This window comes from Gavialis gangeticus, unplaced genomic scaffold, assembly GCF_001723915.1.
Source record: "Gavialis gangeticus isolate Ggan-Ray unplaced genomic scaffold, GavGan_comp1, whole genome shotgun sequence".
In the NCBI taxonomy this organism is placed as follows: domain Eukaryota; kingdom Metazoa; phylum Chordata; order Crocodylia; family Gavialidae; genus Gavialis; species Gavialis gangeticus.
The window spans coordinates 14,399,297-14,417,623 of record NW_017729004.1 but is presented as its reverse complement, the minus strand read 5'-3'; the positions used below and the strand labels follow the sequence as shown (position 1 = coordinate 14,417,623).

Below are 18,327 nucleotides of genomic sequence, written 5' to 3'. Positions count from 1 at the left end.
GGCCATTGATGTTTACGCATGGGTTCTGGTACAAAAAGGTTGAGAACCAGCGCTGTGGACTACTTGCATGCGACTCAGATACACCTGATGGCCAACCCACTCTAGCCAGGTGTCGCAGGCCTGGGGGAGGATAAAGGCTAAAGATGGCAAGTTTTTTTTGCAACTTCACCCCTGACTTTCAATTCCCACAGACTTTCCTTGGCATTGTTAGCAGATCTCCCCACCATGACACTCCCTTTGTGCTTTCCCCATTTTATCTTTACCTGCTGGCTTTCAAAAGATCTCTCTCCCACTGCATCCAGGACCTTGGGCAAGTGTGAACACCCTTGATAGGCCTGGCAACCCCACCTCTCTCTTTGCCCGTCTGTTGTTCCTGGACAAGCTGTACCTTCCTATTTCAGTGCTTTAGTCCTGAATTTTCCTACCAAGTTTCTCTTTAATAGATTCACAGATTGTTAGGGGCTGGAAGGGACCTCGCAGGTCATCGGATCCAGCCCCCCGGATTGGGTCCAGCCCCCCACTTACACCACTTAAGTTATGATTTTGACTGTTTATTACAAATCTCGGTCTCTTCTGTTTCTTCTCTGTTCTTCTGGTACACAGCCACCTAAGCTGATGAGAAGGTCTGTGCTCCTCTTCTCTGCTAGATCTCTTCTTAGACTGTCACCCATGGGGGAAGCTTCCTCGTAACACCACTGCACAGCCTGGCATTCATCTCTGGGCTGCAACTGTCCCAGCTTAGGTTTTTACCCGCCTTTAAGGTTTGGAGAGAACACTACCTGGGAGAAAGATGCTTTGTGTATTTTTAAGCCCAGCTTTTCATACCCAAGAACTTTGGTTGATTTAGGTACAAATCCAAACTTTTTGGACTTCTTCATACTGAGCCCACATGTCTCAAGTTGAGTCTTCTGCCTCTGAAAGTGAGCGCGGTGATGCTGGAATCTGCATTTTCTCTTGCAGCTGGTCGGTTTGTTTTGTGGAAATGGGATCGGTTGTGTTTGCGCTTGGTGGCACATGCAGAAGGTGACGCTTGGGTCCAGGCTGCACTTGTCAACATTTGGTAACAAAACTTGGTATGCAGCGCGGCCTGACAACTTTGAGAAAAGGGCATTTGTTTCTCCGAGTTGCTCAGTCTGCTATTTTGAGCTTTCTGTCACTGGCAACCTTTTCTTGATTGCGTTTTGTTCTGGAAATGCAAGCTGGTGCTTGGATCCTGAAATGCACTGTTTTTCACAATGCAGTTCCCCTCTTTCCAATATTTTGTCATCTCTGACACTTGTTTATTGTATTATTTTGGTACCTAAAGACTCTGGTCCAGCATCATGGCCCCGTTGTCCTAGAGTGCATACACACATTATGGAAAAAACTCCTGTCCCAAACAGATTACGGGCAATATGTGTGATGCGAAGCAGAAGATGGATACAGAAAAAAAGATGGGCTACAATAAACCCTAGGCAACTGATTGTATTGGATTTCGCTGACAGCCATCACCACAATGTCTCCTCAGCATGGCATGTAAGGGACATTTTTAGTGTCAGCTGAGGCAAATGGAAGTTCTTGAATTTGGCAAAGCCATCCTGAAGACCTGCTCCCCATAACAGCATCTGCAAAGATCAAGAACCACTTTCATAGCTGAGGAAACAAAACCTGGGGAAGATGGGAGATCTTGTCATGCAGCATATTTCTGCCTCGCCCAGGAATCAGACAGTACGGTAAGTGAGGTCTGCTTTTTATGACAATGTGGATGCACTGAGATCTTGGTAGCTCTTTACCATGTGAATTTCAATACGTTCGTATTACTTTTTGAGGACCATCTGGTGACTAATTTCACACCTACAAAATAATGCCAGCATTTTGATGAGATGTCTCATTAGTTCTTTTTCCTTGACGGCTTCAGGCATGCCAACAATCATTTCAAAATGGCCAGAATTTCTATCCATTTTCTTCACGCTGAAGCTTATTTACCTTAGAAGTAATTGGAATATGAAGTCTGATGTTTCCTCGTATTGTTGGAAGACCTCTGGGTATGTGCTGTTGGGAGTTTTTACATCTTAACTGAAAGGGTGTTGCATGTTTGATCTTTAATAATGATATCCTTTCTAATGAAGTAATTGTTCATAAAAACATTAGGGAGCAAGAAGAACTATTTAAGCTAAAGGACAATGTTGGCACAAGAACAAAGTGAGATAAATTGGTAATGAATAAATATAGGTTGGAAGCCAAAAGAATAGTCTTCTCATTGGAGTAGTGGGAGCAACCTACCTACCTAGTTTTAATACAGAGTTTGATACATTTGGGAAAGAGATTATAGGACATGGTTGTCTGATACAGCCAGGGACTAGACTATATGACCCTGGAGGTCTATTCCAGCCCTACGTCCTATACTCCTAGATGCAAATGGAAATAAAACTTTCAAACTGTCAAACTAAAGATCTCTTTCCCTCCCTATAGCTCAGCTTGCAGTCTCCTGTGATGCCATAATTTTATTAAATGCTGTCGATTTAATACCATTCTTAATATACAAAAATTCCTTTATGCCTCAGAAATATAGGTGAAATATAGGTGAAAGTGTTTAGTGCAGTCCAGTGACTGGAGCAGTTGATTAGGAGTCAGGCGTCCTGGGCTCTGCTCCTGACTCTGCCACTGGCTTTTGTGATCATGGGTCAGTCAGATTGTCTCTCTACTTCCACTTCGACACTGAGTCCATGTCTTTTATTTAGGTTATTTTTACTTTCAGGCTGATAAACCACCAAGTCTCGCTGGTTTGTGGCTGCCTTTGTTTTTGTATAAAACTTAGTCCAGTGGTTTTCAAACTTTTTGGGTTTGTGGACTACAAGCTCCTTGGAGATGGGACCTTCTCTTTCTAGAGCCCTGCTCTGGGCTGCAGCCTTAAGGTTTGGTTGTAATACAAAGGGGAAAAATAATAAGTGATTTTGTGCTGGTTACTTTTAGGAAACCTCTGGATTATAGAATATGAAGCCACAGGCTGGTGGAGCCCTATTGATCACATTGGTGAAAATTGTCACTTACACAGTCCATGATGCCAACACGTGAAGCCTGTTTAATCCTCAGTTGTATATGTGCATCTTGGTGCCAAGCTGCATCTCTGCTGACATATTGGCTCAAATAAAAACCCAGTAACATTTGTGCAGCTTTATGCATCAGAGAGAATTAGGTGCTTGGCTTACAGCGCTGCTATCTAACAATTTTCCCAGGATGGACAAGAAACAGTTCTTCTGATGGACAAAGTGCAAAGTACTGTTGTTAAGGAGTCTTCTAAGTGTGCTTGGCTGTCTGGCTTCAACCAGTGAGGATGGGCTGGAAAAAACCAAAAAACAAGCAATTTAGAAATGAAATGAACCCGAAGTGCTACCTTTCAGAGCAGCCGCCTTTTCTTACTTCCTTGTTGTCTGTTCTAAAAAATAAAAAAAAGTCTTCCAAAAGAAGCTCTAAATGTGCCTCGCTAATGCATCAAATCCCTGCCAAGCAGATCTTTTGTTAAATTGTCTGTGCTATATCAAAACTCTGGACTCAGCAGTGCCTGGTCGGAGAGGTTTTGTCTGGTCAGCATGAATTTTAAAGCCTTCTATTCCTGCTGTATTGTTCAACTGGCCTCGCGATACCAGCCTTGTCTCCCTTCACTGATATATAGAGAGGTGGCCATCACATTTCTGGTTTGGCTTCTACTTTGGCACTGGATGGCATCCAGCTGAAAATGTCTCAGTATTCGGGAAAAGTAAGTAAAAAACAAAAAAGCTGCTTAGTTTTCATTCAGCACAGGCCAAAGAGCCAAACTTCTCTGTAGGCAGAGGAGGCATTTTCCTAGGTTAGGATAACACAGAATGACATGTGTATGATGAGACGGTAAGTCATGAGTGTGGAGAAATGGAAGCAAATTAGGAAAGGAGGTGGGAAGAAAAGCAACATCGTCGGCTGTATTTTGATAGCTGCGCTTCTTGTGTAAACATGTATGTTAGCAATATTTATAAGCGCACAAGAGGTTGCACAAAAACCATGTGTAGTGTTGAAAACTTGAGAAGTGCTGTACTCCCCATTAAAACAAACCCTCCAGTGACAATACCTCTGGCTGGATACAGCATGTATGTGAGAAGCCCCCATCAGCTGAGAACAGCGATGTACGGGACGGGTAAGCTGTCTGTGTTTGCAACACTGCATCTTCTTCTTCTTCATTTCAGATTATTTTCTATGAGGGCAAATACTTCACGGGCAGAAAGCTAGAGGTCACTGGGGACTGTGATAACTTCCAGGATAGAGGTTTCATGAACCGCGTGAACTCTATCTGCGTCCAGAGCGGAGCTTGGATCTGTTACGATCACCCCGACTTCCGCGGACAGCAGTATGTCCTGGAGCATGGCGAGTACCCTGACTTCTTTCGCTGGAATGCCCACAACGACCACATGGGCTCCTGCAGGCCTGTCGGGATGGTTAGTGCCAACTTTCCACTAGTTTCCAAGAGGGTTATTTTTGTTGCTGAAATACCTGGGTGAAAGGGTCATGTCTATGTCTGTATTTTTCGTGGCAACCGGAGTCTAAATAAGTCTTTGTGAGACAATGTGTCCTATGGAAGTAAGAGTTAAAAAGAAAACAGCATCGTGTAACCATTTCCCCTTTTTCTAGGACAAGGAGAAAACTTGTGTTGTGCGCCTTCCCGTCACCAGCTCTAATAGGGAAGCATTTCCCTGTGGTTTTAGTAATGCCCCTGAGCATCATCACATGCACTTATTTTTAATGTTGAATATTTATGAAATATTCACATGCAAAGGAGGAGCAAGCTTCTGTGCACGGGGCAGATTTGAGCTGCAATATTTTGCTTTCTCCTCTGTGCACTGAACTCCTAATGATGCCGGCTGGCCAGCTAGGTACTCAGGAAGACCGGCAACTGGTATTAAGGTGCAGCATGGAGAGTAGACGCTGCTGTGGGCAGCTTGTAGGTTCTGGGCTAATTCGCCCAGGTACCTCACCATGTTTCAAAGTCTGGGCGTCCCTGGATTAAAAATAACCATGACCCAGATCAAACGCCCCCAACAGCAGCAAAAATATCATGATGAAAGCTGAGCAGGGAACTGTCGCACGCAAAGGAGGCAGTTTAATTGGGAAGATTTAGAACTGGCGAATATGTATCCTGTTTTTTTTCTTTCCAGTTGGTTCTGTCTTCATTTGCGCCTGGCAGGAGAATGACTGAAGAGAATTACCCTGAGGATGGGAGGTTATTTTTACTTTCAGGTTGATAAACCACCAAGTCTTGCTGGTTTGTGGCTGCCTTTGTTTTTGTATAAAACTTAGTCCAGTGGTTTTCAAACCTTTTGGTTTGTGGACCCCTTTGGAAATTTCAAATGGAGGTGCGGACCCCTTTGAATTGTAAGTGTAGGCATTCACATACTTTTGATTGATTGTAGTCATCTTTTACAGACCCTGCAGGCATAGTCTGTGAACCCCAAGGGGTCCGCAGACCACAGGTTGAAAACCACTGTTCTAGCCCAAAGGGAACAGGGGGTTGGGGTACACGAGTATACATAGGGGCATGGTCTTGTGCATGCACACGTGAATAGCACATGAGCTAAAAACAAGCGGAGATGCAGATAAAAGCTCTCATGCTGCTCTCCAGTTCAGGAATCAGGGCATGGCTCACATGCAGGTCATGGGAAGTCCTGTACGTTGGTTGTTTAGTATCCAGTAAGCTAAAGCTGCATTGTGTCCAAAGGGACCTCTCCTTGAACAGATCCCCTGAGGAGGGACCCTGTTCCCCATAAATAAATCTGAGTTCAGCTTCGCCCACAGGGATTCATCAGCCAGGGAGCACAGCTGCCGAAGGAACTATTTCTTCTTTACTTTTGAAGTGCCATGGGAAGATACCAGTGGGAGTTGTGCTAACTAACGTAGACTGGCGTGTCTCTCCTACGAGGCTCCGGGGGTGGGTGCTTGGAGGATCCTACCCAGAGGTACCTTAGACCTCTTTCAGTGATGTGTGGCTGGGGCTTACAGTCTCTTGATACAGTGCATGGGAGAAGAACGAGGGATGCATTTATCCATCTTGTTCATTCACATGCGATGAACATGTGGCCCACCAGATGACCCCATCACTTCCCCCTTAGTGTTAATGGATTTTTTCCTTCTTTGTTGGTGCTGCCTAGTGCCTATTGCCGACTTCCAAGAGTGCCGTAAAGCAGGGACAGCACGTGTGCCACAAGTGACACAGCAGCCTCTGTGTGTGGCCCATGGCAGACTGGAGGGGGACCGGGGAACACTGCGACAAGTAGGGCAGGGAGCAGAAAGCAGAGCAGTAAATCAGGCAGGGCACATAAAGCGCAGAGAAGCAGATCAGGTTGGGGGAAAGGGGATCGGAGTGGTACCTGGGGTAGGTGCGGGGCTTATTTTGTGGCCCGCCTGCCACAAGAAGCAAAAGACTGTATGTACCGCACGAAGTCTTGACTCCGGCCATAGAAAAGACTCAACGTGCCCACAGCCGTGAATGCTTTTCTTCCATTCTGGCCTCGAGCCCTGTCATTTTTTCGCATTAGATATGAGTGAGAGGTTTAAAGCATGCCAGCAATTCAGATGCACTGAGGAATGTTTGGTCAGGAACGGTATCTGAGATTCCACCGCCGGAGAATGAATGCTATAGGTGTTTTGGCACTCCAGGGTAGCTTTTTCATGCATTAATGATGCTTATATGTAAAATATATTAGGTATTCTCTGAATTTAGCTAAAAAAATACCTCTTCTGCTAACTCCATCCCAAATACAGCAACATTTCCCCAAAGGAATTGACCTCAATTCACCCGCAAGGACTCACATAACTAATACTCCAATCATGGTATTTCTTCCCTCCCCTTCCCTCCCCTTTTCCTCATTCAAGAAAAGCACATCTTGCACAAGCAACCACAGATATGACTGAACCTGAAGGAAAAATTGAATGATTTTAGGGAAATAATACAATGTCTCTGTGTATTTTGGATTTGTTTATTTTTTTTATAAGTCTGCTCAGTTTATTTTTTCTGCACGGTGTTCTTACTCTTTTGTTCATGCGGTATTTTCTATGTATCACGATGGGTTTTTTGGGTGGATTTATGCTCTAGGGCAGTGGTGCCCAAACTTTTCACCCCATGGGCTGGATGGGTGGTGCCAAGGCTGGCTCCAGTTGATGGGCCCAATCTGGCACATGGCTATACAGCGAAGGGGTGCAGGCCAGGCAGCAACAGGTCAGCCCGGGGCCAAATCTGGCCGTACAACAATAGCTCTGCCTGGTCCTAGCGCCGCTGTGCAGGACTTGGAAATTTGGCAGTGAGTGGGGGATGGCAGTTCATAACCACTGTTCCCCCACTGCCAAATTTCCTGGCCTGTGGGGAGCCCTATGGGCTGGATGCCACAGCTCATTTGGGGCACCCCTATGCTATGGGGCTCAGTTAGAAGTATTACTTGTGCGGCATGTGTCTTTGGAAAGGGTGTCAAGGTATTTGTTTTTTGGGGTGGGGAGCGTAGCTGGTCACACCAGCAGTCTGTTTGCATGTGAACAGTGATTGTGGAGGTGTGTGGACGTTTGCAGTCATGCGCTTGATGGAGCAACGTGCCCGTGTATATTTTTGTGTGGAAAGCCATTTGTGAGGGACATCTACATGCTTGTAGGGAGGTACTTCTCCGTGGTACGTGCCACGTGTTTGTGGGCCGGCAGTATGATGGTTAGACTGTTTTTTACGTTTCCATAACGAAGGCCCCTACTTTCTTTGTGTTTATCTTGCAAAAGCAGGAGGAACCATTTTGATGCATGTTTTCGGTTTACTCCAATCCCTTTGTCCCCAGCACGGCGAACATTACAGAATTGAAATATTTGAGGGGAACCAGTTTGGAGGGCAGTCCATGGAGTTCACTGAGGATTGCTCTTTCCTGCAAGGCCGAGGATGGAGCAAGAACTGTGTCAATGCTGTCAAAGTTTATGGAGATGGAGCGTGAGTAACCTGTGGGCATTTAAGGAACGTAACTGCTTGTCATCTGTCTTAAAATCCAGTGAAACTACCTCCTCCTCAGATATCCTTGTAATGAAAGACATGGGAACTTCAAAGGACATGGATCCCTTGAAAAATTCCCGTGAAGAAAGCGGGGGATTCGACTACCATGTGCTACACATCAACAGCCTGGTGACAATAGAAAGCTCCCTATTGATATCAATGGAGCTGAATCAGGCCTGAAGACACTAGCCAAGCCTATATTTTCCAAAGTGACTGGTTATCTGGTTACTTCAAATTTTGGGTGCCAAGCTTGAAACACCTTAAGTATGCTCAGTGCTTTCTAAAAAATCTGCCTCCTTTAAGGTGACTCAGGCAGGGCTCCTGAGACCACTAGTCATTTGTTAACAAACTTAGAGGTGTGAAAAGGATTTGACCCTATGAAAGTAGAGGAAGGTCAGCCATTCTGATCTCTATATTTAATGTGTTTGGGGTTTAAATGTAAATTCAATAATCCTGACATCTGCAAAAGTTGCTAAGTACTTGAGAGTCTTCCTGGAAGGGTTAATCATCCATATCGACATAGTTTGCAAACCTCTTCCCTTCTAACAGACAAAATGAGATGCCATCAAAAGCTTTATCTTAGAATAAACTGGCTCTCTGCAGGAGTGTCAGCCATCAGCTAAAATGTAGTGGATGCAGCAGTGGTGTAAGGAGCCAAGTTGGCACCTGGGCAAACCCTGCAAGAGAGCGGGGTGGGGTGGGGGAGAGCATGCAGTTCCCAGAGCCGGGGTAGAGAGGATGTGGGTGCAAGAGCAGGGTTGCAGGGGTGAGGAAACAGCAGCCTGGGAACTTCTAAACAGTCCCAGCTGGGCTGCGGGCATGCTCTGCCCACCCCAGCTCTGTTGCTTTTAAAGCTACAGGAGCTGAGAACTGTTTTGAAGCTCCTGGCAGGGCAATGTTGTTAGGACACAGACTCCGGTGCTGTGGGGAGGACACGTCCAGTGTCCCTCCTAACTTGGCGCCAGAGGCAGGTGTCCCTCCACCTAACCCTAGTTATGCTACTGGCATTCAGTATCATACATGGGTATCTGGGTCACTATTTCATGCTGGCTACTCTTTAATAGCCACATGGAAAGGTAGGGGTGGATAGTCTGTGGCAGGGGATTGCAGTCACCCAAGGCTCTGGGCTGGATCCAGACTGTAGGGGCTCCGCGCGGGCTGGACCCACATTCAGGTGGCAGCCCAGAGATCCCAAACTCTGCAGCGGGCCGTGCACCCCAGCCTCCAGGCGAAATGGAACGATTTCATGGGCTGAATCTGGCCTGTGGGCCATATGTTTGATACCCCTGGTGTATGGTGATTGGGGAGCTGTTTGTCCCCTTGATATAAGTTAAAATCCAGCCTAGATGAACAAAGAGTGACTGCATGTGATGGCTGGTTGATGGGCTCTGTGAAATGAATTGGACGCCTCAGTCCGGAGCTGAATGCCCAAGTATTTACCCCACAAGATCAACGCCGTAGCCAGCTCTAACTGAGACCTATGGGACAGTATCAAGAAAGAGCCTAAGAAATGATCTGGCAGGGAGAGTTGACCACTCTTTTTAATGGCTGTTGTTCCAGGTCAAGGTAGAGCCATGTCAATGGGACATTATGGGGGTATTAGTGAGCTGTAAAGCTTGCTCACAGTGTGCTGGCTTGCTATGCTTGTGGGTCAAGGGAGTGCAGTCAGGGGTAGGAGGGTCATGAAGATAGGACCTGCTTCATGAAGGTGAAGATGGGTCCTGCTTACCCAGGCTCAGCTAGAAATCTTGTCCCTAGCCTGGCTTCATGGCACTTAGAGAAGGGCTGACATTATAGAAACTGAAGCTGAATTTCATGTGGCTCTCACATACCTTGCATTTGTGGGGGGCGGGGAGTGTTCAGATGCAGGGTGTTGGGTTGGGCTCATCTCAAGCAAGGCAGATACCAGAGGTCAGGGAAACATTTGCATGAGGGGCATACATGGGGGTAAAACTGGGGAGCTAACTCAGCTTGAATCCACACCCACGCTGGCAGACTGACCTGAAAAGGGAGCAACCCAGGGCTCTGTTTCCATACACTCACCCTTGGCAGCTGCGAGTCCCTATAAATCATAAGGTCAGCTTTGGCTCCATTTCTTACCACCATTTGCAGAGGACTTAGAGCGATAACATGAATGGGCCAGACCTTAGGACCCAGGAAAGCAGGCGGCCCCTTGGGGCACTGTTCTTCCCAGGAGCCGCACATACCATGCAAGCTGAGTATCATGAGCCTGCCGGTCTCCCTCTGAGACTGGAAGGGGCAGGAAAAGACCACTGCCAGACTCCCTCCTGTCTCTGGCAGCCGGCTCAGAGGAGGAGGAATTTGGCCTGATTTCCCCTCCTGGCAGCTTGGGACCCATCTCTTGCTTGCAGTCTCTGCAGCTTATAGCAGTGGCCTCATCGGAGTTCAGTGCACAGCGCACTGCAGTGCTAATGTCCCGATCTCTGGTTAGCCAGGACTCTCCAGTATAGGCAGGTCATTTGTTCTTCATGTCCTCCTTACCCCACTACACACGTCTGCCCCCAACAGCTGTGTGCACCTGGCATTGCTCTTCTCCTTATGCAGAGGATGGGTGATCTTGTGGTGAAGGCACAGAATTGGAGTCAGGAAACTTGGGGTCTGGTCCCAGATAGAGAGTCGGCTTGGCCTTGGACAAAGACACTGAGGCCCAGACTTCAAGCCTGAGCGTTGAAGGCCTGGCACGAAGGAGAGCCTGGTTCTCAGAGGTGTTGAGCTGCTTTGGGATGCACTGAATTCAGTAACATCCCTAAAAACCACTGCCCGAGTCAGTGCCTCGCCCTATAAATGTAGATTTCTAGCTTCTGTCACCTGGTTTGAACAGTTTGGGCTTGAATTTCTCCCTGCACCTCCTTCTCCCTAGTTTTAAGATAAAAGGGTACCACTTGCCTATATCACAGCAAGGGGTGGAGGGGTTGGGGGAGGGTGAGACTATGTCCATTGCTGTCCTGTGAGCTTGGAAATGCCAGATCCTGTCGCCCCAACGTTTTCGGCTCTCCATAAAATCCACTATAAAACTGGACTTGTTCAGAGTTAGTTACATAGGCTGGAAGGGACCTCCTGGGTCAGAGAGCCCAGACCCTATAACTGCTGGCATCTTGGCAAAATGTATCTAACAGTGTCCACAAGGACATCCTCTTTGGCCCTTCTCACTTATTATGGTCCCAAAGCACCCGATAAATGAACAACCTGCCTCCCTTCATGCAAAGAGGGCAGGGGATTAGTCTGTGCATTTGTCACCATATAATGGGAATGAGCCTTTTTGGAATAACAGCGTCTCCTCCTCTAGGGAGCACGTTTGTTGTTCTTGTTATGTTACCGGTTATTTTTCTGTTGTCATTGTGCCCTGTTTCCTCTTACAAACAAACACGTTTTCATCGGGAGTGGGGGATGGGGCGGGGAAGAAAGCTGCAGGACTCTCTCGGAGCCAGGAAGTGCTTGGCTTGTGCAAGGCACAGCTGGGACTCTGGTTACTGACGATGTTTTCGTGCCAAGAGAGCATCTTGGCTTAGGGGTAGCAGCCAAGAAAACGAAGCTGTGGCTGAAAGAAGTCAGAGCAAAGGTGTGCTGCGCACACCCTGGGATGCGTCTCTCTGTATGGGGGGAGGCTAAACTATATTGTTGTTCATCTCCCACTTACAAACCATTTAGTCTCCTTATGATGGTGTCTTCTTTCAAAGCCGTTTACCCTGTAAAACTCCCGAAATCCCAGCGCTGTCACGTTCCCGCACTACGTGTCCAGCAGCAGTCTCTCTCATTTAAGGCAGATGTGCCTGGCTCCAGGTGTTCCACTAAGGACTTTGTTCCTGCCATCAGATTTATGTGGATTTTATAGCAATGGGCAACAGTAGAAAGCTGATAGACTGTGAGTAATCAAACGCTGCTTTACCCCTTGTCCTGGCAGCTCAGGTCAGGTCAGAAGTGCCGCATGCCAGTGCATGACTGATGCACTCTGAAAAGACATGTCATCCCAGCATGCCTTGGGCCGGAGCTGCAGTGGTCTGCTCTCCAGAGACTGTCGTTCTGGTGAGAGAGCCCTTCCGGGCTGTTCGCTAGGGAGACTTTGCATGCTCGCTGCTTGCTCGGAGAAGGGAAAACGTCCTAAAAGCTACAGGGTGCAGGGTTTCTGTAAAAGAAGGTTTGCTTGGCTCTTCCTAGCTCTGCACCAATGCACAGGGCTGTTATCCAGAAAGCTGCCACTTTTCTGGGCTCTGACAGATCTGCTGTGTGACTGCTTCTGCTCTGTGCCTCATTTTCATCATCTGTGAAATGGGGCTAACTGGACTTTCCCACCTTTGTAAAGTGCTATGAAATACATGGATGGTAACCGCTATATGTGCATGTAACAGCACTTACAAAAGCTGATCATGCCATCCCTCCCCTGACCTTACCCTCCAAGGCCCCTGGTTAAGAATCCGTCCTGCCAGATGAGGAGGGTGCCTGGCACAGCTCTGGGTCCTGCATCAGGCCAATCTACCTTTGAAACTCCAGAAAGGCTCAGGACACAGGACTGAGTCCTGATACTGCGTCACCCTGCTCTCTCAACCACCACCTTACCGAATGTCTTATTTTCAGACCATTCCCAGCTCCTTCCAGCCAGAGAATTCAGGCTGAAATGTAGCGTACATTATGTTGTGTGCAATTAAAACAGTCCTGAAGCAGGCTGTTCCTCTCAGTTACCTTCCAGCAAACGTCTGCCTCTACACTCAGTTCTGTCCTGCATGAACCTGTGATCAGGCACAGCTTTTGTAAAAATACTTGCTGCTTTCCATGGAGCAGTGAAAGCCTAAGCATCCGCATTTCTGAGATGGCAAGGATGAGTAGCAGAGGTTGAAGTGGCCATGCAGCAGGTTGATGTCAGGAAGAGAGACCAGCTTACTGGACTCCCTAACCATTAGATCAAATTGCCTCTAGGAAGACCTATAGTTCCATATATCCCACGTCCATCTTGATAATGTATCCTTTACATCAATATCTGTCCGTATTCCCCCCTGCACTATGTCAGCTGGGTACAGGAATACTCACTTTCTCTCAGTTCTCGTGTAGTGTTGCTGGGGGCTGCTGAACAGCCGCTGTATTGTGCGACAGGGGTAGCTACCGTTACTGGATGCTATATGAAGACATACATAGATACATAGATACTAGGGTCAGAAAGGACCTCAACAGATCATCGAGTCCGACCCCCTGCCCTGGGTAGGAAAGAGCACTGGGGTCAGATGACCCCAGCCAGATGCCCATCCAGCCTTCTCTTAAAGACCCCCAAGGTAGGGGAGAGCACCACCTCCCTTGGAAGCCCAGTCCAAATTCTGGCCACCCTTACCATAAAGAAATTTTTCCTGATATCTAGCCTAAATCTGCTCTCTGTCAGTTTGTGACCATTGTTCCTTGTTACCCCAAGAGGCGCCCTGGTGAACAGAGCATCTCTGATCCCTTGCTGTGCCCCCCTAATGAATTTGTAGGTGCCCACGAGATCACCTCTCAGCCTTCTCTTGCGGAGGCTGAAGAGGGCCAGGTCCCTCTGTCTCTCCTCATAGGGTTTGGCCTGCAAACTCTTAACCATGTGAGTGGCCCTTCTCTGGACCCTCTCCATGTTATCCACATCCTTCTTAAAGTACGGTGCCCAAAACTGGACGCAGTACTCCAACTGCGGTCTGACCAATCCTGCATAGAGGGGAAGTATCACCTCCTTGGATCTATTTGTCATGCATCTGCTAACACATGAGATGATATATATACTAATAAACAGTGCACCATCTGAATGAAATCTCTGTCCCTCTCATGGTGTGTGGATAGCACCAAGCAAAATAACAGGATCATAGGACAGTAGGGCTGAAGGGACCTCATGAGGTCATCTAGTCCTGCCACAGGATCATCTCTAACTAAACCATCCCACTCAAGTGTCTGTCTAAGCTGCTCCTGAAAATTGTCAGAGACGGTGATTCCACCACTTCTTTTACCAGTGGGTAGCAGATGTAGAGTAGATACAGAGGTAAAATGGCTTGAATTTGGTAGTTGCTCTATTGCTACATGAAGTGGCTGGGGATGAGTCTGAAACAAGGACCCATATAGTCTGACCCAAGAATCACTAAAACACAGAAGATACATTTCAAATAAGTGCATAAACCTTAAAGCCTTTTGCATTCTTCCCATGCAGAGGATTGTGGCTTTTCAGAACCTAGATCCATTTAAGCCTTGGGTGCATTCAAGAGGAGTGAAGGATGAGGCAGATATGAGGTTTCCAATGGAGATGGAGTGGGGACAGGTGTATACAGGTAGTATCAGAGAGGTGAGAAAAGTGTGGATTACAAACAGAGGAGATTTGTGGCCAAGGATGATGCTAAGTTTATGGAAGACCAGAAGCAAAGGGAAAACAGCATGAGTTTCACCTTGAGCATAGAGGATGACGTGAAGCAACAGTTTTGCTTTGTCAAGGCAGATAGAAGGATGAAGCATACCAAAGTCATCAAGGACGTACAGTGATGTATCCAGCCGAGTATCATCCCTCTGAAAGTGGTAGTTCATGTTAAAGGCAAAGATACATGGACCCAAAGTTACTTTTATAACTAAGAAGGCAATTCATGAAAATCAAGTGTATTTAGATTGTTTGGGGCACTATTTTTTTTTTTTTTGCGGGGGGGGACCCTCATAGTATGAGCATAAACAGTACATAATATGATGGGGCACTGATCACAGGTGTAGCCTCTAGATGCCAGTGTAAATATTAATAATAATAGAAGGACCCAAGGTAGCTGTCAACAGGGTAAAAGGCAGCACTGAAGTGAAAGAGAAGGTGTCTTCAACAGTAAAGGCTTTCAATCCAAAAAGGAGAGCAGACTGGCCAGAATAAAACCTAGGTGGAAGAAAAACATATGCTTCTGGGATGTGGTTAGTGCAAAAGCTGCCTAATTCCCTGAGTAAAAACTGAGAAAGAAGCCTAGTTGTCACACAGACTGTATTCTTGATTAATCCATGCCCTCTCCATTTTAGATGGGTGCTGTATGAAGAACCCAATTACCGCGGCCGTATGTACGTAGTGGAGAGAGGAGAGTACCGCAGCTTTAATGAGTGGCAAGGGCAGAGCACAAACATCCAGTCGCTCAGAAGAGTCATCAACTACTTTTAACTGAGTTGTTGTACTACCAAGGTCCTGGTGACACTCAGGGCCTAGCTTTGCTCTCTGTTCACTGGAAATGTGGAATAAATTCTTAAAATCAGTTTCTGGTTCTAAGTTTTGTTTCGTTTTTTAATCTGAGTCAACGGATGATGCTCTGCTACATCGCATGGTCTGACTACATGTAGATTCAAAAGCAGAATTCTGGCTTGCCTCCTCCTAGCCATGGGATCTGAATGAGCAATGCTAAATGAGCACATTATCATCATCGGAGTCTCCGCACTGATACACTGCGCCTGTGTCCAAAACCCATTTGAGTAATTGAACCTCTTTCTGCTGACTTCAGCTGGCTTTGGTTCAGACCCATTGTGTTTAAAAAAAAAGAAAAGAAAAGAAACAACAAACATAAAATCTCTGAAGGATGTCCGGGGCAGCCCAGAAAAGTGACTCATAAATCCCAAAGGCCAAAATCCACTGGAATGTTCTCACTTGGTCCACATGGCACCTTTCTTTTTTTCCTCCCTCTTAGAGAGATAAAAGGGACCACACAGCCATTTTCATCTCTTTATTGAGTCCAGTGCAACCTGTCTGCTTTTGGCTAGTTGTACCTACTGGGTATGTTCAGCTGGTTCTTCTGCACCACGGGGCCTGCTGATCTCTGTTGCAGATTCATAGTTAGTCATAAGCTACTAGGTAGGAGGGAAGGGGGAGGGAATAAGAGGAAGTGCATCTGATAAGCTAAAAGCGGTCTGTTAAATTATTTACAAACCACATAACAGGATTGCTCTTGTGCTGTCAGTGACACAAAACCCCCAAAGGTCAAATGACCCCCTCCCATAGGCACATAATCTGCACTCATGGGTTTGGAGCCATTTATGAAGGGGTAATTGTATTCTTTTCACTCCATCTACATACTATATTGGTTTATTTTATTTGCTGTTCAGGCTTATTTGTCTGATGGTTACTGACAGGTACTGGCAAAATTCCCGCAAGGCCAAAGCGTAGCTTCTTTGCTCTCTGTTAATCCGCTGGAAAGCCTGCTGACCTCACCACTTTAGCTGTCTCTTCAAAGGGATGCTAGCAAGGCTGACAGGCCCAGAGTATATCAAAATGTGAAAGAAGAGTACACTTACAATGGGTTCATATGCCCTCTGGGGACTTTGCTCTGTCCTTGTGGGCTGGCAGTAGAGTCAAATGCACAAGATCCTGGCTTTCAGCATGAGCACAGAGATGAGCAGGAGGGCAGACTGATCAGCTGCACAGTTTAATGGGGCCCTGGGTACACTGGGAAAGAAGGGCATTGACACTGCATGTATTCAGGATCCTGTGACCCTGGCTCATAACATGGGGCCACAGAAACATTGCTGACTATCTGTTTTTCCTTAAATAAAATGGATAACATCCCCCCAGTGTTGAACCTAGAAAGTGGGTGTCGCAGAGCACTTAGGTGCCCTGCGCCTGAGAACAGGGATGGCTCCAGAGAGTCCCCTAGCGGTGAGAAGGGGGAGGCGCAGCCACCAGTCACCAGGGCAACACAGGTGCTGGTTGCTGGGGCAACCAGCGAAACCCCTTGACAGGAAGGGGCAGGGCTTCGCCCTTCTTAAACCCAGGCAGGAGACTAGGGTGGCAGGTCCTCCTCTGACAGCCAAGGAGTGAGGAACTCAGCCAGTGCGGAGAGAAGGCTAAGGTTTGGCTGCACGAGTATCCGCGGGTTGCTGCCATGAGCTGAAGTATTTTTGCCTGGTAGGGATTAACTGTTGTCTGACCAGGCGATTTAGCTTTATGTTATAGCCCGGGGGCTTTGTGTTTTGTGTTTACTGTTTAACTGGAGGACCGGATGAGGCTCTTAGGGGTGGAGCAGGCCTCATAGGGACTCCCCAGTAGTGGGGTGGGGGTTCCTGGTGCCGGAGAAGGTGCAGTATGTTGCAGGGTGCATTGGCCTAGCCCCAAGAGTGCAGAGGGGCGGTGAGGAGCCCCGAGAGTGCAGAGGAGCCCCGAAAGTGCAGAGGGGTGGCAAGGAGCCCCGGGAGAGAGAGAGAGCAGGGGCAATGAGGAGCACTGAGGGCAAAAGGAGGGCCTAGACATAGCAGGGCCAAAGTCGGATCACACCAGCACCATCTGCAAGGCTTGGGCTGCGGTGTAGGGGAGGAAAAGGAGCTGCAGATAGCGCCCCCTGTCATCGGGGCACGTAGAAATGGGCAGCCTCCCGCTAATTACAGCAATCTATTAATTAAATAAGATCAAGGCGTGGCAGGCGAGTAAGCAGGTGGTTGACCCATTACAGGAGGGCGGAGCCATACCCGGAGAGGCTCCAATAGTGGCACTCCTGTCACAGTGGGTTTTAAACCTAGTGCTCTGAGAATTGACACAACACTTGGTTCATGAATAGTAGAAAGGCTTGTTGTAATAACTACCAACAAGCTACAAAACTAAATAACAGAAAAAGACTCTTTCCCAATATAAAACAAGCTATTAGTCCTTAGTATTATCTTAGCTGCACAGAGATTTTTACCCAATGCAGGCAGGAACCAGTTCTTGTACAGCCTCAAAGTGTGCATCCTTCACTTGTTGGCTGGGTGGCAGGATGGCTTGGTCTGGACTGCACACACCTTGCTGGCAAATCTGCTTAGTTTTTATACTGTTTAATTGTATAGCTTCAAAGCATTTTTTCCTTGATGATTGGCTGATGAGAGTTCAAACAAACAAGGAGGAAAAGGTTGATCATCATCATAACACAACTGTTAATTGCCTGGCTCCTGTTCTGGATTTGTCTAGGTGTGAAGACTGTATTTTTTCTGTAACCCCTGCAATTATATGCCATTTTACAGGCGATGGGTCTTGAGCAGTAAGACAGGATGCTTAGAGGTGTCACCAAACCTGTTTTGGGGTATTTGTATATCAATGGGGCAAATGTGCAGTAGCTTGTACAGGGGATGGTCTGTTTCCCAAGCTCCAGATATTTGTAACACCCTACACATTAAATGTTTGTTGGGAGAAATGTGAGCAGGGTGTGTTTGTCACAAGGCACCTTTCCTGTATCTTTTACAAATTTCTCTTGAGATGCATATTTAGTCTTTTGTCTTCTTTAGCTGTTAGGTCAATTGAAATGCATATATAGCTGCCTTGCCTTCACTGGCTCTCTTACACACACACACACACACACACACACACACAC

At 47.1% G+C, this 18,327-nt stretch overlaps 1 protein-coding gene across 1 annotated transcript; it reads left to right on the top strand.

Annotated features, from left to right (window-relative positions):
* Positions 1-3,715: 3,715 nt before the first annotated feature.
* CRYGN (crystallin gamma N) lies at positions 3,716-15,253 on the top strand. The gene is made up of 4 exons (XM_019507940.1): positions 3,716-3,736; positions 4,197-4,445; positions 7,818-7,963; positions 15,029-15,253. Exons 1-4 carry the CDS (start codon positions 3,716-3,718, stop codon positions 15,162-15,164), a joined length of 552 nt encoding a protein of 183 aa, XP_019363485.1. The 3' UTR covers positions 15,165-15,253.
* The last annotated feature ends 3,074 nt before the right edge of the window (positions 15,254-18,327 follow it).